The sequence below is a fragment of the Hydra viridissima genome, unplaced genomic scaffold, assembly GCF_058129835.1.
Source record: "Hydra viridissima isolate aposymbiotic clone 2 unplaced genomic scaffold, HvirCarnegie_v1 scaffold_12, whole genome shotgun sequence".
NCBI lineage: Eukaryota > Metazoa > Cnidaria > Hydrozoa > Anthoathecata > Hydridae > Hydra > Hydra viridissima.
Window position 1 is genome coordinate 6,304,430 of NW_028324311.1, and position 24,644 is coordinate 6,329,073.

Sequence of the window (24,644 nt, forward strand, 5' to 3'; positions counted from 1 at the left end):
AAACGCGATTTCTGACAAAGAGTCGTTTCGTTTAAACATAGAAATAGAAAGAAAGAAAAAAAAATTCTTGCAACTTTTATCTGTGCAGCAGATGTGTGATTTATGTGTGATCAGAATTGAACTCAAAAGTGAATAAATTGCTTAAAGTGTTTTCATGGGTTTGAAGCATATTAAGTGTTAAACCCATTGTCGATATAAAAAATAAAGACCTTTTTGGCAGAAATTGGGGTAACTTTGCACAGTGTTCAAAGTTACCACAAATGCCGTTGGTCATTCAACAGCAGTATCTTCTAAAATTTCATGCTAATACTTTATATAAGCAGAGTTATTTCATACTTTTTTATAGTTTTAATTAATTTCTTGGGAAACTTAGGGTCAAATTAAATTAAAAGTAATGTTTTTTCCAGATGTCAAGTCATTACAAAAATGAGGTTAAGACCAGAAAATACAACGACTATACAGAGGATGACCTATCCAAACATCTTAAAGATGTAAAATCTAAATACAACGACTATACAGAGGATGACCTATCCAAATATCTTAAAGATGTAAAATCTAAATACAACGACTATACAGAGGATGACCTATCCAAATATCTTAAAGATGTAAAATCTAAATACAACGACTATACAGAGGATGACCTATCCAAACATCTTAAAGATGTAAAATCTAAAATAGCTGACACAAAGTCTTTATCTAACAACATGCTGCAAAAACATGGCGTTAGACAAAGAACGATTTGTTACAAATTGAAAGGAAAGAATTACATAAAACCTGGTAAACCGTATTATTTTTCCGAATTAGAGGAGGTTGCCTTTGTCAAATGTACCGTTCAATTAAGTTATTTTGGATTTCCTATCGGTAAAGACTTACGTCATATTATAAACAATTAAAAGTAAAAGAGTGTAAAGTTTTTTCTGGGCCTCATTTAATCAAGTTATTTTTACAAAGACACCCAGAGTTAAAAAATAAATTTGTACCAAATATAAAAAAATCATGAGCAAACGATAATCTCAGTGATCACCCTACGAAATATAAACGTTTTATTCATGTATCTTATTCGTGTTTCCGAATAAAATACGTGAAAAAAACATTTCCGAGACAAGTATTTCTATAATGATATAAGGCAATGCAGCAGGTGAAATTTTACCACCTTTAGTTGTTTATAAGGTTTATCATTTGTGGTCAACTTGATGGGTAGGGGGTCCTAAAGAACCCAGATACTTCAGCACTAAAAGTGGATGGTTTGATGGAGTAGCTTTTGAAGAGTGATTTTTTTTTTCCTATAGTTTTATCTTCTTTAAAAAAGAAATTAGGAATTAAAATTGTGTTTTGTTAACTTTGATTTTTAGTTTGAAAAAGAAAGTCTTTAATTATTTTTGCAAAAGGTTTCCCACACACAAAGGAACTTTTTTGTATGTGTTTTGTACTTTTAATAAGGTTGTGTTCAGTATCCAGTTTATTATAACATGTTATATTCTTTATTAAGCAAAATAAAACTTAAACTGAGCTTTTGTTTTAAATTAAACTAACTTAGAAATATTAGTCCTTCAAAAAGTAAGAAAAAACTTTGCACCAATCCTTTACATATCTAAAAGCTATTCTAATTTTGTTAATGTTGTGCAAAGTTACCCAGACCCCTGCTTCACTTTGCGCATTTTTTAAAAAATCTTGAAAAATTACTTTTTTAATTTGTAAAAAAAATTTAACAAGTAAAACAGAATTTAGATATCCTAAGTAAATGACTTGTAAGTTTACATCAATATAATACAAGTTTAAAGCAGATTTTTACAGATGAAGATTACGATTAAGTCAAACTTTAGTGCAAAGTAGGACACTTTTACGGCAACTATTAAATTTACTAGAAGACTGGTAACTACTAAATTTACAAGAAGATTGGTAGCTACTTAAAATACTAGAAGATTGGTAAAAGGCTTGATCGGAGTTGGAACGTTTTAAGGTTTTCGTATGATGAACTCTAACTAACGTACATGGTTAGAGTTAAATGATACGTAGAACTCAACATAAAAAGTAATGGACACATAACTGATTGTCATGATAATTCATTTGAGCGGGAATTGTCCATCTATATTTGATCATCAATTCCGATTACACGATTTTAGCTTTAGTTAAAATAATGCGTAATATAAAATATTCGCAAGTTTCTTGTTCCTTTTACACGTTCGCTGCCAAGCGTGTTTTAAACTATGGTTTGTTTCTTTGCCGAACTATAATGTCTGCAATGATTAATTTTTTCCGAGGCTGTTTTGCGCGGTTTTATTCTCATTGCCAAGGCTAGGTATTAACATTTCAATAAATAAAATATTTTAAATCTGAAATAATTCTACGGTACTTTTTATTCTGAAAATAACTGACAAAAAATATGCACTACGAGTATTCTCGTAGTTGGCAAATATCAAAGTCTCGCTAACTACTAGTATACTCGTAGTTGGGAAATAAATGACGCCAACTTAATACGAGTATACTCGTAGTTTGCAGCGAACGTGTTAAAAAATTTTGTTCCAATCAAATTCACGTGTAAATAATTCGACTCGTGACAAAAACTCACAAAAACGTAATATTTGGAGGATTGAAATAAATTGGTTAAACAACAGGTGGCTTCATAGAGTTAATTTAAATGATTTTTTACTCAACCCAAATCCTTTATTTCTAAAAAGAAGCAGTAAACCTAAATTCCAAAGATATGGCTTCAAAAAAGTGTCACACATGGGGCCCAACTCAGAAACAATTTAACCTATACGATTTAATATAATATTATATAAAAAACATTAAGATATACTTTAAAAGCGAAAAAGCATATTGAACTTCATTTTCATGGCACGTTGTCTGCCCAAATATTATTGGCACAACCAATCAGCTTTTATGAGGCTATAGAAGAAAATCTACAGAAATTCATGAACGGCAATAAAGCGAACATACTTCACGTCAAGTGAAATAATGGTTGAAAGATCAATAGATTAATGTTTGGCCTAACCAGCGCAGAGCCCAGATCTTAATCCAATAGAGGAACCTTAAATATGAATGAATGGAAGTCAAACATGTTAAACGAATAGTGGGAGTACGTTAGATAATTTTTTCTGAGTCACTGCCAGTCAAGCTCTCTCTTAAAACCGCGTCGTTTATCCAGCTATTTAACTAAATGCAATTCAAATTAAGATGAGTCTGGTATTGATTACTTAAGCTTTTTATGTTTTTATGGTGATATTTATTAAATATATTTAGTATAAACCAACATATAACTAAAAATATTTGTAATTAATTTAACTGTAAGAAAAAATGCTCAGAAATTCCATAAATGAGAATAATATTTTTATCAAGTTCAACTTGTAATTCGTTACAATTCTCAAATCGCCATGTAAATGAGTCAAACTGTCTGTAAATGAGTCAAACTGTCTGCAGATGTTTCGATTCAGCATGTGACATGGATTAAAATCCGAGGTCTGCAACAGAAAAATTATAAACAAATAAAAAGAACTTCTTATTAGAAAAGTTTGCTAAAAAAAAAAAGCAGAGAGAAGAGTAATAAAAAAGCTTTGAACTTACCATTTTTGAAACAAATCAACAGTATCAAAAATTCTCAATACCAATAATGAAAACTTTCTTGCAGAAGAATTTCTGTGTTTTTGTTTCTCGTGGAACAACTTGTAAGCGTTTCTTACTTCTGAATTCCCAACACAGTGGAGTAGAAATATAAACAACCCCTTTAAAGAAGCGATTAAGTTCTTTTATTTGAGAAATCCTTAGGATAAAAAAAACCCTAAAATTCTTAAAAAAAACTTGAATTGTTGTTAAAACGTAGTTAACAGAGCAACGCATCGCAAGAATGGAACACTACTAACAGTTAAATTCTGAACAAAAAGGGAAAAACTTTAATAAAATAGGCAACTTAGACTTAGATTTTAATTTTTTTGTTATACTTTCATGTGAAATTACATTTAACAAAATAAAAACAGAATTTAAAATAAAACAAAAAAATATCGATTAGATTATTTGTAATCCTTATCTGACATAAGCTGGAGACCTAGTACATAATATAAATGCATCATGCATCCCTTAGTACTACTACATATTAAGTCGAGAAATTACCTGGGTTGATGATAGAACAGTGAAAATATATTGGTATATTACTCCTTCTTTATTGATGGAAATGATTCCAAAAATCCAAGAGATACCAAGTATTGGCATCAAAATCACCATGGCTTTTAAACTTGCTCTAAGGAAGAAAAAACGGTTAGGCTGTTAGGGAAAAGCTAGAATTTTTTGTCTCTTTGGAAATGTTCTCACAATAATAACGATCATTTGTGACAGAAATATTGCTGAAAAGTTCTTACTTCTATAGTGATCCTTTTGTGACAGAATTATTGGTGAGAAGCTAGGCATTTATTTTTAAAAACACTAAGAAGCATTATTTAGTGTATAAGAAAATCAAACGTACTTCACTTGCTGTCTAAGCTCAACCATTCCGGATCTCATTGGAGTGTTTAATGATGCCACTAAAATCTTGATGACAACAACCATAACAACCATATTAATCTTAACGATAAAAATCTCTTATAAACATATTAACAAAATTCGCTCAATAAATGATTTAGATTTATGAAAGCCTGTCAATTAACAGGTTTTAACATTAGTGTTGATAAATATTAATCAGTAACTTACGAAAATCACAAAAAGAACCGGACCAACAAAAGCCCAAATTAAACCTTTGTCAGTGCTAATCCAACAATGGTTTTCAGTCCCATACCCATCATTGTAAATGGCTGTAGATATAATAATTACAACCAAAGGTGTACCTTCAAATAATTATGAAGAGCTAAAAGCCACTTGAAATAGTAAACCGTATTACATACAGACGTATTACTTAAGAACAATACCATATTTTTTGAATCTAAAGTTCAAATTCCACAAAAATCTTCTCCAATTACTATAATATTTCTGTTATATTTACTAAATGTTATTTTAGTTTTTTTACTTTGATGCATATATTAAAGTTAATTAAAAAAGATTTTCATTAAATTTTCATTAATTCAAAGTGAACCCAAAAAAAACTTGAAAATCGACCTACCCCAACCAATGCAATAATAAAAGGGCATTCTTATCCAATTACTGTACACGCTAACAACTTTTATGTAGAGGTGGATACCTTCACATAGCATCCAACCAAATGAGGCAGTAAAAAAGTAATGAAGCAGAACAGCAACAAACATGCACAAACTCTGAAAAAAAAAAAAAAAAAAAAGAAATTAAAGCTTAAAGACGAAAATTCAATTCAAACAATAATTGAAAACAAATCTAAACAATTAAAAATTTATTTTAAAAAAAATAAAATTTTTCTTATTTTGGTGCTTGTTTCTGCTTTATTTTGTAAATTTTAAAAATTTAAAAAAATTTTTAACATATTTGAAAATAACTTTTAACCTTGTGAGTTGTGGAATTGACACCTAATAAAAAAATTGTTTGAGCAACAAATAATGAGCCAATCAAATTTAAATGAATTAATATACGATCAGTTGTCAGAGATCTAAAAAAAAAAAAAAAAAGAATAAAAATTTTATTCACTTTTTATGAAGAATGCTGGAAAATGGTTTTTGTTAAATGGTGATACAAATAGTGATTTTAGAAAGCTTTTTTTGATTTCCAAAAATGAATTACATCCTTTTAAAAAAACCAAATAAATTAATTTTATTCTATAATAATAATTTTATTTGTATGATAGTTAAATAAACTGTATGATAATTTCAAATAATATTCTTTAAATTTCTACTAACCAATAATAAAACAGAACTTTTACCTGATAGAAAGCAATACTGAAAATGTGAGCAAGTAGCAAAACAAGGATAAACCACAACCTATATAGTTTATCAGCGCCAATGCCATCATATTTTTACTGCTTACAAGCTGAAAATGATCAATCAAAATAACAGTCATATTAAACCCTAAATTGCAGCCTGAATTTTAAAAGCTGCAAAATGTTAAGAAAAGAAAAAATACAAACTTCAATCTTTTCCAAATTTTTTACATTTTAAACTTCATTTTAAAGGATTAATCATAAATGCTCAATAACCATTTACGTAAAAGTCATTAAAATTTAACTTTTGAAAAATAGTTATAAAGGTCTCTTTTATTTAATATTGAGATATATATTCCTTTTTTTTTTCTGAAGCAATAGCATGCAGCTGTAGAATATAGATGTGTTTCAGTGAGTTGCTATTTATAATCAACTTTATACTGTATTTGAAGCTTGAACATAGTTCCCATTATATGGGAACTATGTTCAGTGAGCTTCAAACATGATGTAAAACTCAGTACAGATGATGAATGTCTAGCTATTCAAGTGTCCAGTGATGAAGAAATTTATATTTGAAATGGTAAACAACAACCAGAGTTGTGCAAATCATTGGTCAAATGTAGAATTAGTAATAGAGATGCTTGTTTACTAGCAAATGCAGTTTTAAAAGTTTTTTCTGCAGCAGAAGCAGCCATGGATCCAGCAAAAACTCTCTTCTAATAATCTTTTACCAATTTAATGTGGTTTTATTTTTTATTTGGTTATAATTAAATAATTTTTACAAATTGAAATAGGTGGCAAAGACAGTTGTAAATGCTTGTCTCCTTACAAATGGTGAAGTACAGTTCTGGACAAAAAAATAGTAGTGTGATCAAAATTAACAAATATATCTTCTTTTTTTTTTTTTAAAGCAATAAATGCAAACATAATACTGAACAATGAATAACCATAAATGCAAACATAATACTGAACAATGAATTAAACAGAAGAAGTGAGACGATAAATGAATTGGTAAAATATTTTAAGTTTTTGCAATAAATATTTTACAATAAATATTTCAGTATAAAAAAAGGTTGGAGATAATAGTAGCATTGATTTTTTTATGTTAGATTGCAAACGATTAACTTTATAAAAAACTAGTAATAAAAATATTTAAAGTAATAGTTAAAAAATTATTATTTAGCTGCATGCCCAGTTTTTTATTACATAACTTCAATTAGTTATCTTTTTCTGCACTACAATGTTTTGTAGTGCAGAAAAATATTTCGAAATTTAAGTATTTTAGAAATCAAAGTACTTCAAATGTATCCTTTACAAATAAATGGAATGAAACTCTCTAAAGAAATAAGTTTAAACGTCTTTTTGAAACATCAAAATATAGTTGCACCAAATCCAATTTAAATGTCTACATTTTAAATGGAGAATTTGACTGGTATACTACCTATTGTACTGAGTAAAAAAATGGAGTTGATCATTATTTTCATAAGTCAACAAAATTCAGAAGATTATCCAACTATGTAAAAAATTCTCCTAATTTTTATGTTGTTGCCATAGATTCTATGGCAACAGGGCAAAAACTATTTTCATCAATCCATAATTTGAAAACCTGATTAAGTAATTCAAACGGTCAAAATCAAATGGTTTAGCACAAATCAAATGGTTTAGCATAAATGAATATTAATTGTGAAATTAAAGTGATAACAATTGATATTAACATTAGCTGCCATCATTAAAAAGGAAAATCAACAATTTACAAAGGAATTTTAAAAAAATCATGCATAACCTTTATATAAAAAAATACTTAATACTTTATTGTTCTACAAATAAATGCAAAAAAAAAAAAGTAAAAGGTATGTATTCGAAAAAATATTAAATACACATTTTTTTAATCTAAAAACCAAACCCCTCCTCCCTCTCCTCCCCACTGCTTAATACTTCTAATGATGATTTTGATCAGTTGAAGATAGGATCATTTAAAGGTTATTTTTTAAAATTCTCAGGAAGTGTATTAAAAACATTAGCAAAAGCTTTAAAAGTTTTTTGACACTTAACAGTAATACATTCTGTGATTTGTGTTAAAACTAGCTTTCTTTAAAATTTAAAATAATTGAAATAACCTCATATATTCCCATGTGCATCCTTACATAAAGTTTTTTTAAGTCAAAGATGATGTTTGATTGACAAAATTGATTTTTATAATATAATTGCTTAGAAAGTTTCACATACAAGATAGGCTTCATTTTCTTATCAGATTAATAGTAGGATATAGTTCAACTTTCTAAACATGTCCACTTTTCAAAGACTACTTTAATGACCACCCTTATTGACCTAATTAAAACACTTACTGGAACATCAGTTATTTTCATAAGGATAGTAAAAGTTGTAGCTTGATAGGAGTATACCAAAACTTCATTTTCATTAATGCTTTTAATAAACAAGCCATCAAATGCCCAACTAAAAACACACAGAAATGTAAGTAACATACAATTTAAATTGTTAAAAAATTCTGCTAATTATCTTTAGTGAAAAAAATTATAAACCAATTCTTACTTTGAATTGTTGCTCCAATATCCAGCCTTTAGTTCAAATAAACTCTTAGGCTAAAATGAAACATATATATATATATATATATATATAAACTAGAAAGAGATTTTAATTGGATAAATACATTTTATTTTTTATCTTGTGATTTGAATGGAAAAAAATGGTAAAATGCTCACTGGTCTTTTAAAGTATTGATGCAAAACAATAGGCTTCTTAAATGGATATGAAACTGTGGAATTAACAGAAATAGAAAAAAGTGATGATACTGGGTGCCAAAGGTTACTGTTGTTAATTAACTCATTCCTAAAAGTAAAAGAATGACAGGGGAAAATATTATAGCAATTGGTTTTAAAATAACAAAATCAATAAGAATTTTTAAAAAATGCAATTTTTATTAACTTTTATTAACTTTATTGGTAAATATTTTCATTAATAGTGTATCAGTTTATTTTTATGGAAGTTTCTATAAACATAGTGTTAAAATCAAACCAATGACCATACTAGATATTATGCCAGTCTGTTATTAGAAGAAAGAGGAAGTCAAGTTTTGAAATAAATTTGAAAAAACACCCACTTCTTAATTTATTCAGATTGATCTTAGAATATGGAAATATTTTAAAAATGCATCATAACTTCTTAAAACTTAACTACTAGACAGTTAAAAGTTAATATCTGTCTTTAACTAGGTTCAGCTAGATTAAAAAAAACTCATATTCAATATGTCATTAGAAATTTCCAGCTAGCATATAATTTTTGATAATGGTTATCTTATTAGCTTCCTGCCTCTTATTTCAGCCATATGCTTGAATAAAATTCCTTTTACATGCAATTTTACGCTAAGTAAAGTTGTTTAGACTATCAAAACACTGTATTGTAGAAAAATAAATTTTAATTGACAATTGCAAGGCTAAATTTTAGTTACTTTAATTTTAGTATTTAAGACTAAAAGAAAAAAAATTGTAAGTCAAACCCAAAAAATTCTTGCTCTAAATTCATCACAACTACAGCAACCATGACAACTAAAATTTAAAAAATCTTGCATTCATTATCAAAATACTTTATAAACTAAAAACTTCTGAAGTTTAGGAAAAGGTTACAACAACTTCAGCAATTTTTCTATTTGTAGACTTGGCATAAGTTAATAAAAGCAGCTTGGCATAAATTGATAAAAGCAATCTTGCATAAATTAGTAAAAACAAAAAAAACTGGAGTTGTAAAAATACAATTAGATTCTGATAGAACTAAATTTATTACAGCATTTCACTTAAAACAATTTGAACAATCAGAAATATTTGTAGTGAACTGCCCCACTATTTATTGTTATTTTAACAAATAAATTCAATCACAACCTTGTACCTGACGAATCATTTTCAAAAATATCCACAGGTATTTCAACTTTATCACATTCCATTTTCTTGCACCCTGCTGGCATTGACATTATTGGTTCAGTTTTATTAAGAACTGCAACTTCTAAAGCTTTGAATTTTCAAAAATAAATCAAGTTAAAACGATGTAATAAAGTTAAGAGATGTACAGTAAGATTATGATAAAAAAAAGTTTATTTCAATTCTTTAAATAATTTTTTATGAACTTTTACATTTTGATTACCAAAACTATAAGGTTAAAATGGTTCTAACAAAATCATCTTGCACCAATCTATTTCATTTTTTAACATGCACCCCTAAATTAGTTTAAATGTGTATTCAAATTTAAAAATGTCTTTGAGGTTTAAATGTGTAATATAATAATACTTGATTAGACCTATACAAGAAAAAAAGAAAGAGGAAAAAAGATTATTCCAAGTTAAAATAAGAAATAATATTATTCCAAGTTAAAACAGAAAACCTGTTTGACATAAACAAAGCAGTAGAAGAATGGCTGGGCCAAGAAGACAAGAATCTTTATTATTCACAAATTAAATCTCAATAAAAAATTAGCTTCATAACCAACTTCGTTGGTTATGAAGCTAATTTTTATTTGCTAGTACAGCTGAAGATTAAATCAACATCCCAACACCATCACAATCAAGTGTTTGGTGTGCAGTTATAAAAGGTGCAAAGAAAAGAAGCTTAAAACAAAATCAGTTCTGGAAGAAGGGAAAAGTTTCTTCCTTCAAATTGATGGTAAAAAAAATTGCAAATCATGAGTTTTAAGTCGTGTACTTGAAGATCTCATTAGAAGAATTCAAATTGGGTATATTAAATTGAAAAAGCAGATCATCGAAATAGATTTTGTTATTACATTCTTTTTATATAGATTTTAGCAAGTTTCAGAAATTTCATGCTACTTGGTGCATTTTTTTGGAATTGAATAAAATAAACTTTTCTGAGCATCAAAATCTCATTCATTACAGTTAAAAAAAGAATTTTTTTTTGTCATAACCCAAACAAACAGTATTCGATTAGGAAAATAACTGAATGTAAAAATATAAAAGACTACACAAAAACTTTTTAAAAGATTATATTTTAAAAAAGACAACTTTATTTTTGTTTATGTACTTGTTTTGTCTGTCTCCAGTTTATAATTGCAACTCCCCTTCAAAAATCTTCCAATCTTTAAAGATATAAGTTCAAGTGAGTGTGCCAAGCTATTTGATATCACTTCAACCTTTTTATAATAACAAAAAAATAAATAAAATAAAACCTTCATAAATTTTTCTCAGTTTTTATTAGGAAATTTTTAAAATAATCACCTGCTATTTAAAAATTATGGGATTTACATAAATTACTTAATTGGCTTGTAATAAAACAAATGAATCTACAAAATATCAGCTATGTTTAACAATACTGAGAATATATATAGCTAACTTTGAAAAAGTTATATGATAGCTTAACAAAAATTTTAGCCATTATGCTATAAGAAACTTATATATTTTTTTTTTAGCCATAAAACTACTTCTGGATGAATTTTTTGCTAACTCTATTTCTAAATGAAGTATACTATGCATGAAATAACAGCACCCTTAAAACCCTTAATCAAAAATTTTATCAAGAAAATCAAGAATCAAACAGAATTAACAATTAAAATTCTTCCAATGACAAAGTGAAAGAAAATACTTACTGAATTAGGATTTGTTTTCAACACAGAACTAACAGCATACTCACAGGCTTGAACAATCTTCTAAAAAAAAATTTTTTGTTGAACTTTACTAAAAAAAGGAAAAAGTTTCTCACTCAAAAACTTTAAATAAGACAACTGGCACAAAAACAAACAACTAACTGTTAGTGCACTGCCCATTGAATCAATATCTGTGTAGTAAAAAGGATACATTGCTATTTTCCTAACATTTTCTGCTATAACAGCACCATAAGCATCATCGATTTGATAACTATTATCCAAATTTAACAAACTGTTGACCAAATCTTCAAAGGTTAAACCTGTTGAACTAATCATCTAAAGGTGGTATAATGGAAAAAATAAAAAAAAAAAAAAGATGATATAAACTGAATGCAAAAACAATAAGTGAAACAAATTCAAACAATTTTAGACTCATTGACATATTGTTTATGGTTTTACTTTTACAAGCTAGAGCAGCTGCAATATGCAATATTGCAATAGTTTTATATCCATATCTCTAGATATTTTGCAATAGCTTTATATCCAAATCTCTAGATACTTAAACAGATTATTATTTGTACAAAAAAAAAAAAAAATTATAGCAAGTTAAAGAGTTCTAAAACACTTTCACTTATTATTTACTTTGTCAGTTTATCATTTTACTTTTACTAAAGTTATTATTTACTTTGTCAGTTTATCATTTTACTTTTTTAGTGCAATAAGTGGTTTGTATGGTAAAGAATCCTGACTTTAGAAAAGAAATTATACAATACAAAAAATAGTAGATATAATTAAATGTAAAACATAGAACCTCATTAAAATTGTATAAAAATTGTTTCTCAATCGGTTGAAATGCTTGAGATTGAAATGTGTGAAAAGAAGCAAGAATTTCAAAAACTAAAAGAAAAAAAAAAACAATATTTTTTCGATACTTAAAACAAAAACAAAACAGAAAAAACAGAAAAAAAAATTTTTTATTTAAATTTTAACAAGTTATAAACGTTAAAATTAACATTAAAATTTCTTAATATGTTCAATCATCTTACTTTTAATTTTTGAAAAATTTGAGATTGAAAAAGAAAAATTTTTTTAAAAAAGTTTTGATTAAATTTTCAGGATTAGTTTTTTTCCATTAATTGTAGAAATGATTTTCATTCACTTACAAAATTATGTTAACAACTACATTTTTTTAATCTTAAAATAAATAAACTCGTGGAACAAGAAATCAGGAATCAAATAGGAAAAAACTATTTTACAAAAATGTTTTGAAAAATTCCACAACAGATTTACAAAACATCTTTACATCTTCTAACCTAAGCTTTGATTTAAATTGATAAAAGCAACTGATGTTTTCATTAAAAAAAGCTGTTATTATTTCAAGAAATACATTATCAGCAGTTGAGTATATCATTTTCAGTTGAGCAACCCCTTATACTAAAACTAGCTTGTTAATACTATCTAAAGTCCATCAACCTTGTTTATAAAAAAAAACATTTTTTAAACAACTTATATATATATATATATATATATGCACAACATTTCTTACTTTCAGAATATTTATAAGGCAACTATTTCTACCTGCAAAACATCCTTTTATTGAAGGTTCATCATCTGATCTATCATTAACCCGATGTTTTTGTAAATTTGATGAACTGTCAACATATGACAATGTTATTCCAATAAATCGTATTATTCTACCTTCTCCTGTATTTTTTGAATCTATTGCACTAAGACTGCTACAATTAGACTTAAAGTGAATCTACATGTTAAAAAAATACATACTTTTAAAAACACAAGACTGAGATTAAAAAGGGAAAAAATAGTCAATAAATATTGAGGCAATACCTACTTCTCAATAATAAATTAGTTACTTCTTAAGAAGTTACAAACTTTTCCTTCAAAAATATCAGCTAGGTTACTTTACAGGATGACATTTTTTTTTTTTTAGAGTCAACTGCATTGCATTGTATGATGTCAAATCACTGAACAAAAAGTAATAAAACTCTTCATGAAAAAATATTTTAAAAACTCACATAGACAGCTTGGATCCATATTTTAGCGCTGCTAGATTTACATCTATCATTTGCTATAGTCAGGATTGCATCAGCTTCCACACTGGAATCTTTACATAGCAAAATATTAATGGAGAGAGCAATTTAGCTAACAATTTATGAATTAATCAATAAGCTTATTTACTATTAAACTAATGTTTTTTTTTTTTGTCTGATAATTGATTGTATTCATTTATTGTCACTTTCAAAAGTATATTCTGCTAAAATTATCAGGGGGGGGGGGGGGGAAAGAATTTATTTTTTATTATGTTTATGAAATTTTTTTTATAAAAGCAAAAAAAAATCTACTTTTTTATACTTACACAAAGTTAGGTTCCCATTTTCAACTATAATCTCTACAGATCCCCCTTCAGCCAAAAAATTATCATTAAGACCTAAATTAGAAAAAGAGGTTCATAATTTGTTTTCCAAAACTTTATAAAATCAAAATTAGTCACAGGAAAAAATTTTTTCACTTATAAAAGTTGTATTTTTATCATCAACTTTTTTTTTTAAGACTAAATTGATTCAGCAGATTATAAAATTTTGGAATGTTTTGGAATATACCTACTCCAAATAAGTGACAATGTATATTGTTAATAACTTAATATATTGTATTATAAAGTTCCAGCAGTTTTTTTAAGCAGAATTTAAAATAATGTTAAGAAAAATTATATTTTACAACAACAATTATACAATTTTTTTATACATTATACAATCTCTAAATATTTATATTTCAAAGTTTATAGTTAATCTTAAAATATCTTTTGTTTTTGTTTTAAGCTGTTAAATAGAAAGTATATAATTTCTATTTAACAGCTTAAAACAAAAACAAAAGATATTTTAAGATTAATTTGAGAAATGGACATGTTTTTACAATTTAAAAAACATCAACCAGATTATTGTTTTTCAATTTCATACTTTGAAAAGGAAAATTGTAACAATTTCAGCTAAATAAATTCTCAGTAGCATATTATATTTCTGACATTGAAAGTAAAAGCTTACTAGGGGCTCATAAACTCTTATTTTCCCAGAAATTTTTTTACCAGTTACTTAAAAAAAACATCACCAGTTTATTTGCAACTTAAAATCTTAACCAAAGTTGTTTTTAATTGTTTGTTATTAATAAACTTCATGTTTTAAGCCATAGTTTTTAACAATAAATTACCATATTGTTTATTTGGTAATTTATTGTTAATAACTGTTTTAATTGCCATGCAATTAAAACAATTCAATATTTTGATTTGAGGAATGGAAAAATAATTCTCTTGTTTTTGCTTAAAATCAAAAATTTTAAAGAAAAAAATGTTAACTTAAAAAAAAAAAAGTAAATATTTTGTAACTACAAATGCGTACTATTCCAATTAACTTTTTTCCCTGGATTTTGATTATTTAGTTTAATTCTCAAGCCTTTGTTATAAACCTTGAATGAAATAAAAAGAAACTTGCATGTTAAGTTTACTTAAACTATTGCTTCAATTTTTTTATATTAGTGAAATTGATTTTCAACAACTTAGAATTTATTTATTTTTTGAATAATTGTAATTTTTGCACCAAATAACATTAAAAACTGTATTTAGAACAACATTTCATATTATAACCTTCAAATAGCGCTTTGTTGTGAACACCACCCAGCATTGATAGCTCAGTCTCAGAAAAATTTGCTGCTAATTTCAATAAAGTGTGAACTTCCATCCCACCATTTTTGATGATGATTGATAAATTATTTTTACCAGAAAGATGTATTTTCACATTTTTGAGTATTTTTATTGACTTTTGAAAAGCAAACTCACATTTCTGTTCTACAAGTCCAAAAAATGAGACGTTTGGATAGTCTGAGCTTTTAATAACACACGATGTAGTATTTATATCAAGATCAGTCTTGAAAACAACTAAAAAAATTCAAAAGAAATTTAAAATGTTAACATTAAAAGTTTAGTATTTGTAACTGACTAAATGTAAAAACATAAATCTAAAAATACTGCATATTGTCAGAGAGAATGAGATGTAGACTGTGATTACTAGTTTATAAAAGAAATGTTTTTTATTTATGTTTATTTTTTTAGGACTGAAGTTATTCGAACTTTACAAATTTTTCACTTTCGTTTACTGTTTCTAAGGGTGTTACAAAATGAACTCCCCCTCCCCCTCCCCCTACCCTCCTACCCTTCTCATTTACTTAAGTGAGAGATTTTCAAAACAATGCATTGCCTTCATTGTTTTGCAAACAATTTCAAAACTGTTTTGAGAAAGTTTATTCATTCTTTGTTAGTCGCGGGATCTTAGTAGCGATAATTAGAGTTTTGTAAATATTTTGAAATGCAGTTCTTTAAACTTGTTTTTATAAGGAATTTACATTCATTTTTTTTTTGTTGTTGTTGGTAAATTTTGCGTTGTTAATCTTGAAAGAAAAAAAAAAGTAATAATTACAACGCAAATAACTATCCTAACATACGCATTAATATCCGGAACTAAATGTAGGAAGGAAATGTTACACTGACGATACAAATGCTATTTAAACAAATTTATTAGTTAAAATTAATATTACTTAAATATTTATTTATTTCAATAATTATTTAAACAATAATTATTACATCAATAATTATTGAAACAAATAACTATTTAAGTAATATTAATTTTAACTAAAAAATGAAAAAAATGGAAGGAAAATTGTAATTATTTCATTTAGTTCGCACTGAGCATCCTTTTTTATTACCATTATTATTTTATTACGATGGTTTTGTTTCGTTTCACTTAACATTTTTCAAGACTTCTGTTCATTTAAACCGTGTTTTTCACGCGAATTTCTTCACTTTGAAAAATGTCCGGTAGACTAAAACGAAGTACCACAATTGTTGATAAGAGCTCACGAATCAGTGGCGTACCAACATGTTTTGGGGCCTAGGGCGGCACTTGGTAAATGGGGCCTATATATATATATATATATATATATATATATATATATATATATATATATATATATATATATATATATATATATATATATATATATATATATATATATATATATATATATATATATATATATATATATACTACATTAATGAATGTATGTATAACACATTATCTTTCTCCACTTTCTTGAAAACGTTTGTAATAAACAAAAATTAGCAAATACCATCTATATCATTATCTATCAGTTTATATGTTTATATAAATATATCCATTAACGCCATTTTATCATTTATAGAAATTCATTTATGTACACAAATGATTAAAACATTAGTTTTGATTATTTATTTTAAATGATAATACAATGATGTACAATGTACAGTAAAAAAAACAGATTTACAGCAAAGAGTTACCTCTAGAAACACATTAAAATGCTTTCTTGCGAGCCTTGACTTCTGCAAATCGTTTGATTAACTCATCAAAATTCACATACTTTGCAATTTCGTTTTCTACTGATATTATGGCCAAGCTCGTCAAACGAGACTGGCTCATTGTAGAGCGGAGATAGTTTTTAATTAATTTCAATTTTGAAAAACTCCTCTCACAAGAAGCCACGGACACACATATAGTTAGAAACAGTTTAAGAGCTTCAGTCACGTTTGGCAACGATTCACGAAAGTCCATTTCGATGATAAACTGAAGCATTTTCAAGGATGTCCATGCAGCTGCAATATCTAATTTGATGCCAGAAGCCTTCAGATGCCTTCTTAGCCTCTTTATTTCAGGCAGCATTTCTTCCTCCTCTACATCATTGAAAGTTTCTGAAAACTGATGGGCATAGGTTACAATTTCTTCATCAGTTGCCTTCAAAAGATTACCTGTGTGTACAACAGCAAACTTTTCATACACAGTGTTCATCGAGGTCAAACGTTTTTCTAATTCTACATGAAAGTGGTCAATGCACTCGAACATAGCACGCTTCAATTCTTCCTGTGGAGTTAAACCTGCATCTTTAGCAGTTTCTCCTGGCATCATCTTTTTCACTCGCTTGCGTTTTCTGCTTTCAATATCAATGCCCATTTCAGCACAAGTCTGGGTCGCATATTCTACAGCATTATGGACCAGAATTTCTCGACTCTCTACTAAAAAGGTCTTCAAGCTTTTCAGCTTCACAACACACATTTCCAAGCTAATACCTTCGATTTGAAGATATTTTTGGGCATGATTCACCTCGAGTAGAATGTGGTACCACAAATACAAGAAGCAAAGGAAATTGAAATTACAAATGTTTGTCATCAACACCTCCGCTGCTCCTCTCGTATCTAGGTTTTCAGAAGCATCACAAAGCTTTTCCACAGCCTTAACCAACTTTTCGAAATGTTTGAAGATTGGTTTCACGGCATCATGATGAGCACTCCACCTGGTATCATTAAGTCTCTTCACTGTCACTCCAACGGTTTCTTTTAGGACCTCCCATCTATGTGTTGAACATGAAAAAAACGTGTACACACTTTCCAAAGTTCCAAAAAATGTGACACAAACAGAAACACTACCAAAAGCATGTACGCCACATAAATTAAGCGAATGGTTAGCACAAGGCACAAATATTGCTTTTGGATTAAATTCTTTAATTCTGGTTTGTACTCCTGTATGAATGCCAGACATTGTCGTGGCATTATCGTATCCTTGGCTTCGACAAAGCTTTAAATCCAAGCCGTCCTTTTCAAGAGATTGAACAATTTCCTGTGTTATGGAGTCTGCCTTTTTCCCACTTAGAGGAATAAAACCTAGAAATGATTCTTTCACTTCCACGTTCCTGTTGTCAATTTTCACATACCTTATGACCTGACTCATTTGTTCAGTGTGGGATATATCTGGCGTGCTGTCAAACAATATGCCATAGAATTTAGCTTTCTTGATTTCACAAATTAATTCTTGTTTTACAGCATCGCCTAAAAGAGATATAAACTCATTTTGCACTGCAGGCGATAAATAAGAAACTGGAATCAATCCTGATTCCAATGATTGCTGAAGCCGTATGCTGTGCTCCTTTAAAACAGGGTCATAGTTTGAAAGGAGGCTAACAAATTCCAAGAAATTACCACGGTTTTCAGAAGCAAAGTCTTCCCTGTGGCCTCGAAAAGGCAAACTCTGCTTTGCCAAAAAAAGTGTTATATCTAAGAGACGATGCAAAATGTCTCTCCATTTCTTCTTCTCTCTTTCCATTACGTCTTGGTGAGCAGCGTCGATGGTTTTGTTTTGGAGAAGCCTTGCTTCAAGTGTTTTCCATTTTTCTAAATTGTTAATATGCAATTCAGAGTTTTCGTGATCTGATACTTTAGGATTCAATTTCCACCAACTATTGAATCCTGTGATGAAACTTGATTTGGTCGTTGGATTATCGTTCTTATTAAACAACTTGCAACAAAAGCAAAACAGTGATTTTTTTTCATGAGAATAGACCATCCATTTCCTCAAAATCTGTTCTCCACTTGGAAGCTTCTTGTAAAACCAGCTTTTTGTCAGCTGCCTAGTTTGACCCTTTGAATTTTCTCCTGGTTTTTGAACTGGATCAAATGGCCCCTCCAAGTTCTGGTAAATTTCACTGCCTTGTCTTATAACATCGATTCTGAGATAATCTGGCATTGGAGTGGGCCAGTTTCCAACATCATAATTTAATGTTAAATCTTCTGATTCAGAACGTATCGAATTGGTTATGTCTTCTTCTTCTTGCCTTTTGTATTGTTCTTCTTCTCCTTTTTCTTGTTCTTCATTGCTTGTTTGTTCATTCCGTTGGCCATAGCTTGTACTTGGGCCTTCTAAAGATTCAGGGCCCTCCTCTGGCCCTGCTTCATTGTTTGCCTGGGATAGTGCTCTTTTAGTAAATTTAAGTATTGAACCCGACAACCGTTGTAGTTCTTGTTCTTTGGCTTTTTCTTTTTTCTTCTTTTCCCATCCACTGGGATAGTTTCGTTTCATGTTATCAACAGGTCTCTTGACTCTGAAAATAGTTGTTCTACTTTAAGACAATAAAGTATTTAGAAAATAAAACAAACCTGCGCGTTACGGGGTTTGAAAACGAACCAAACCTAATAAATAAACACTGTAAGATAAAACTGTCAAGTTTTGAATTACATTTTTCGGCTATTTTCTTTGAAAAATTTCAGTATAAGTAACAGCATAACTAATGATGTTTTCACTTCGCTTGTTAGTAGATATCTATTTAAAGTGAAATGTGCGCACATGAAAATGTAAAATTTCTGGTTTTAAAATTCCATTGTTCTATCGTTGTAGGTTTTCAATGGCCTATTGTTCTATTTACGCATCAGAGCTTCGCATGTCTCCACGAATAAAGTTAGGTAATTCTTAAGGTGTGTTTAATAACGTTTTTCATTGGAATTGTTTTTTGTCATTATTCGTGGTTTTATTTTAGAGACAGGTTGGCAGAGATTGGCTGTCTCAACGGGAGTTGTTTATTCTAGAATTTTCTTAAGGGAATTGTTTGATTGCCTTTTATTGCTAATGCTTTCACGAGTATTTTCAGAGCAGCTGTTCAAAGGGGAATTCAGATGTTCTCATTGTATATTAATGTGCCTCTAATTTAGTTAGTTGTTTGTTTTCTGTTTTGACGTATATTATATTTAATATATTATTTATTATATATATTATATTTATTATATTTACAACTATTGTTGTGTTTATTATATTAATTATATTAATTATATTAATTATATTTGTTATATTAATTATATTTATTAAATTTATTATGATAATTATATTTATTATATTTATTATATTTATTATATTGATTATATTTATTATATTTATTATATCTATTATATTTATTATAATTATTATATTTGTTTTAATTATTGTATTTATTATATTTATTAATGTTCACAAATAAGCTAGATATTAATTTGATTTATGAACCATAAGAATAATATGGAGGATTTAAAAAAAACGATTTTAATTTTAATGTTTTCGGAATCTGGGGCCCCCAAGATGAATGTTATCATGGTTTCGGGCTTAAATTTGTCCATTCCACCTATGGAAATAGCTCCTTCCATATGGGAAATTCGCAAGGACGAGCAAACAATATCAAAACTAAATGTTTTCGTACTACTCATAAAAATTGTTTACCAAAATAGGCTAGGCCTACTCATTTTTAAGGTCAAAATTAGTTATTAAAAACCAAGTAATTAAATTGACAATACGGATAGTGTTTAAGGACAGGCCCCTTATGTGGCTTCAACATAAAACGACGTGTGATATAAAATTATAACCTGATAACTAAAATCTTCTCACGCAGCCTTGTTAGGCCTATATGCAGGAATAAAATTATAACTTACCATGTAACTTGGTGATGACGAACTGAAGACGTGATTTGCTCTCGAATTATTGAGGTACTGAATGATAGAGTATATTAATCACATTAACGAAACAACATAAACGAATCTATTTATTAGCACTCGCGGGTGTGGGGGAGGGAGCTTCGCGGAGGGCCTCCGAAACAGTCACGGTGGTTGTTATTGGCCAAGATGTCATTTCAATTTCTTACATCTTGGTTTGTTTGCTGTGGATGTTTATTATCTTGGCAAGCAAATACGATCATGTTTCAGGTGCATTTTTGTTGTAAACAATTATGATTACAGAACAAAAATGTTGACTATTACAAAATCCGGCTGAAGTAAAAAAAATATAAATTGTATTAACATTTGGGGGCCTACTCCCAGACGGGGCCTGGGGCGGACCGCCCCCCCCGCCCCACCCTCGGTACGCCACTGTCACGAATATCAAAATATTGTCATTATTTCTAGAGTTCAATTATGGTTTCTCCGTTTATCAATATGCAGCTAGGTAATGATAAGTAGCAAATAATGTAAATTGTTTCACCTGTAAAAAACAATAAACAAATATTGTCAAAACTAAGATAGATGATGAAAGAATTTAAATGTGGACAATTTTGGTCAAGTTGTGCGCCATCTTTCTTTCTTTGAAAGAAGTCATCCGTAACTAAATGTTCCTCTTGTAAATATGGTGCTTTGATTTTAGAATGTTACAAATTATTCGAGAGTTTCGCATCTCCAGAAAAACCGCTGTAAGTTGTAGGTTGTTGTAGGTTGGTGCAATTTATGTGAGAAATTTGTGAGTAACATTTTGAAAAAAAAACCAGAACAACTTGGATGCTTAAATGAGAATAGCGATCCCATAACATGGCGAGATTGATCAGTCGAAATAATTTCACAGAAATATCATAGTGGTCACTGGCAGCAGGGTCATCGGGTTTTTAGGGCCATAGAGCGGCTTCAGATATTTATGTGCTATACTTATGTTATGTTATGATATTTATGTGTTGTATTTATGTGTTGCACTTGTTTATAGGGTTTTTATGGAAAAATTTTTTTTGAACGTTTGTTTTTTTTAAAAACGGAAATAGTTTTTAACAAAGTATTTTAAGTAATGATTACAGTAAATGAATAATGATTAAAATTATAAACTTGAATAATAAGTCAAACAAATTTTATCTATATTACTTTAGTTTATCATCAAAAAATTATAATTTAAGTTACTAAATCAAAATTTTTTTTAAACTTCTGCTTATTAAACATTTTTTACCCGCGTTAATTTTGATTTTTTTTTTTTTCTTTTATTTCCGATATTAATACCAATCTTAGAATGATATTTGTAGTCTATTTACTACTTTTTTACGATGCTACAGTTAACCCTTACCTTCTTTTACTAAATATTAATGTGCAAATAATGAGAAATACGTAAAAAAACAACATAAAACTCATCTACATTTCATCCTTGTTAAATTAAGCGGAATGAAATTTCTATCCATCGACAGGATTGAAACTTCATTCCGTCTTTTACTAAAGAACATCGGAATAAGATTTTACGCATAAACCACTGCCTTTGTTAGGTAGCCTCAATAATTAATTATCTTCTTGATATATATAAAAATAATAGTAAAATAGTCATGATCTCAAGCATCATTTAAAAAAACAAACGATCAATTTTCATTTTGCTCTCAATAACAATTATTCAAAATATAAATTAGCTAATGTAATTGGAAGAGATGAGATGAAGATGCAGAGGAAAAATGTTTAAAAGTGTTCAACAAAATAAACAAAGGTACAAGGTGCAAAGTTAGACGGAAGCTTGCAAAATTTTTAGGTTGCTCTGAAGCTAGCTTATCTGCATTAATATATCGTTGTCGAGTAAAGAAATCTTAAACGTCCATCTTACTAGTAATTTCTAGCAAAGTGAATCTACTGGGAATCTCACTTTAGCAACATCTTGTTTGACCTCTTTTGTGGAAAGTTCATCTATCATGTCAAAGACACTATATTATGAGATGTAATTCCGCTAAAGATGCTCCGTGGAATTACCTAATCACACACAAGTTGCATCTGTGGTAACATCACGTATTGTGGAAAATAGAGCCAAGTTTGGGTTTATTGCTCGCTGGTTTCTCAAAACAATCAAAGCTTGGGGAATAAAATTAAACATGGAAAAAAGAACCAAAACGTGGAAATTTTCTTCAAAAACGTTTTTTTTTTTTAATGCATTAAAATAAAATTGATTATCTTACCCCACTGAACAGACAAAGTGCGCTGAAAATAAACCTAAAGAACAGTAAAATGTTTGTAAACACGAATAACACACACAAATACACAAAAAAAACAGCCTGCGAAGGTTTTTTTGATATTGATTGTTAACTAAAACTGATGCTATATATCCATGTTCAAGTAATTAAAAGAGATGATCGAGTTTAAAAAAGAAGTTTATTCTCTAATACTTTTAGGTATAAACTTTCCCATTCTTTTTTTAATTTTCAGGAATAGTTTCAACTTAGAAAATGGAAATGTTTTGAATAGACAAATCATTTACATATATTTAGTAATAGAAAAAAAAGATAAAAACAGCACCAACAAATATAAAAATGAATTAGTTTAAAAGTAAACTTACCAGCATTAAGGGAAAAAAAAAATTTTTCCCATTCATCTTAAGGAAAGATAGGTCAAATATGGAAATTGCTTTGTATTTGAAGTTATTTTATTTCACATATTTATTTTGTTTAATATTTGATGTGTTTAAAAACAGTTGTTGAATCAAACAATTAAAATGGCTATCGTTCAGCTCTGAGAAAATTTACACGTACCATTTCGTCAAAAACAACAGTGTGGGAAAACATTTTACAATACAATATAAATACGATTTTACTAATTACTTGTTTTCTCCTTTTTTTAAGAGTTTTGCGAGTCGCAATAATCGAAAAAGCAAACATTGCAAAAATTTATTTCAGGAATAAAATCCTTAAAAATCTCTTTAAACAAAAGAAATTGATAGTGAAAATAAAAACCATTTTGTGCGCTAAATGAAATTAACACTGGTTTAAGTAAAAATAAAAAAAAGCGTTGGTGGTTGATGACAATCGCAAACTTACTTTTAAACACTTTCTATGGATCATTCTGTAAACTTCAGAGCTACTTTAAAAAATTATAAACAAGATTTTTAAAAGATACAAATATTTATGGTTACTGGATCATAACTTGTAATAGTTGCGAGTTTTAATCATGGTGGCAGAAAATAAAATGAAGATAGTAGAAGCATTATGGGGTTTTTAGCCAAAGCGAGGTCACTTAAGCGCTAGGAAACACTTAATAAAGAGCGTTAGTATCGAGCGTATTACGAAGATGCAGCGGATAGTGAATGGGTTGCGCATGGTCGGCTAGCGCTGCCATCAAGCGGAGGAAAGTGGATGGTGAGTGGGTGGTGTGTGTTAAGATTGAGTAGGAGACTTATGGATGTGACATTTTAAATATTTTCTAGTTAAAGAAATAAAAACTGATAGACAAGGCACCAGTAGATATGCATCGAAAAGAGGCTCACTCTGAAACTTAACATATATCGCAAATTCGATTTTGCAGCCAAGATTAGAAAATCCAAAATCTAACTCTTTAGTTTATTTTAAAATAAATCTCCACTACCATTAAATCTGATGCAAAAAACATCCCATCGTCCACTGAACATCCTTTAGCACTTGTCACACTGAAAGCACAAAGAAGATCAATAACACTTTTGAAGCAACATCTGAAGGCTGATTCAAAAACCGAGGCTACCGATAAAAATAATGTTCAAGTTGTAAAGGAATTTGATGAGGATACTGATAAGGAAGCCGAAGAGAATACTCTTTTTGTTAGTACTCAGACGGGATATGTTATTATAAATAAGGTTTCAAATAACATGGAGTGGTTCATCTC

The 24,644-nt window shown here is 28.6% G+C and overlaps 2 protein-coding genes across 3 annotated transcripts; both read right to left on the reverse strand.

Annotated features, from left to right (window-relative positions):
* Positions 1–3,308: 3,308 nt before the first annotated feature.
* On the reverse strand, positions 3,309–23,548 carry LOC145194062 (adhesion G protein-coupled receptor L4-like). 2 transcript variants are annotated; one of them, XM_090069292.1, is made up of 23 exons: positions 23,350–23,548; positions 22,973–23,006; positions 15,063–15,353; positions 13,785–13,856; positions 13,444–13,532; positions 12,989–13,169; positions 12,222–12,307; positions 11,573–11,746; positions 11,414–11,473; positions 10,852–10,960; positions 9,710–9,829; positions 9,324–9,372; positions 8,530–8,656; positions 8,360–8,409; positions 8,155–8,263; positions 5,813–5,919; positions 5,440–5,542; positions 5,087–5,237; positions 4,681–4,814; positions 4,457–4,554; positions 4,108–4,234; positions 3,565–3,722; positions 3,309–3,461 (listed from the first exon to the last, which is right to left on the reverse strand). In XM_090069292.1, coding segments are annotated over exons 1-23 (2,466 nt in total). In that variant the 5' UTR covers positions 23,386–23,548; the 3' UTR covers positions 3,309–3,460. The 2 variants fall into 2 exon arrangements, 1 of the variants encoding a protein (XP_089925418.1); XR_016445778.1 differs by lacking the exons at positions 3,309–3,461; positions 3,565–3,722; positions 4,108–4,234; ... (4 more) ...; positions 5,813–5,919; positions 8,155–8,263 and having other exon boundaries at positions 9,703–9,829; positions 23,350–23,509.
* Positions 16,801–20,023, reverse strand: LOC145188624 (zinc finger MYM-type protein 1-like). The gene is made up of 2 exons (XM_080065100.2): positions 19,510–20,023; positions 16,801–19,375 (listed from the first exon to the last, which is right to left on the reverse strand). Exons 1-2 carry the CDS (start codon positions 19,617–19,619, stop codon positions 16,801–16,803), a joined length of 2,685 nt encoding a protein of 894 aa, XP_079921226.2. The 5' UTR covers positions 19,620–20,023.
* Positions 23,549–24,644: the final 1,096 nt, after the last annotated feature.

Excerpts from the sequence above, each read along its gene's own strand:
- LOC145188624 (XM_080065100.2), bottom strand. The coding sequence starts at position 19,619 with ATGTGCGCACATTTCACTTTAAATAGATATCTACTAACAAGCGAAGTG. Across the intron at positions 19,376-19,509 it reads AAAGAAAATAGCCGAAAAAT|AGTCAAGAGACCTGTTGATA; the intron begins GTAATTCAAAAC and ends AACTATTTTCAG.
- LOC145194062 (XM_090069292.1), bottom strand. The coding sequence starts at position 23,385 with ATGAATGGGAAAAATTTTTTTTTTCCCTTAATGCTG. Across the intron at positions 13,533-13,784 it reads AAATGGGAACCTAACTTTGT|ATTCCAGTGTGGAAGCTGAT; the intron begins GTAAGTATAAAA and ends TGCTATGTAAAG. Across the intron at positions 8,410-8,529 it reads ATCAATACTTTAAAAGACCA|CCTAAGAGTTTATTTGAACT; the intron begins GTGAGCATTTTA and ends GTTTCATTTTAG.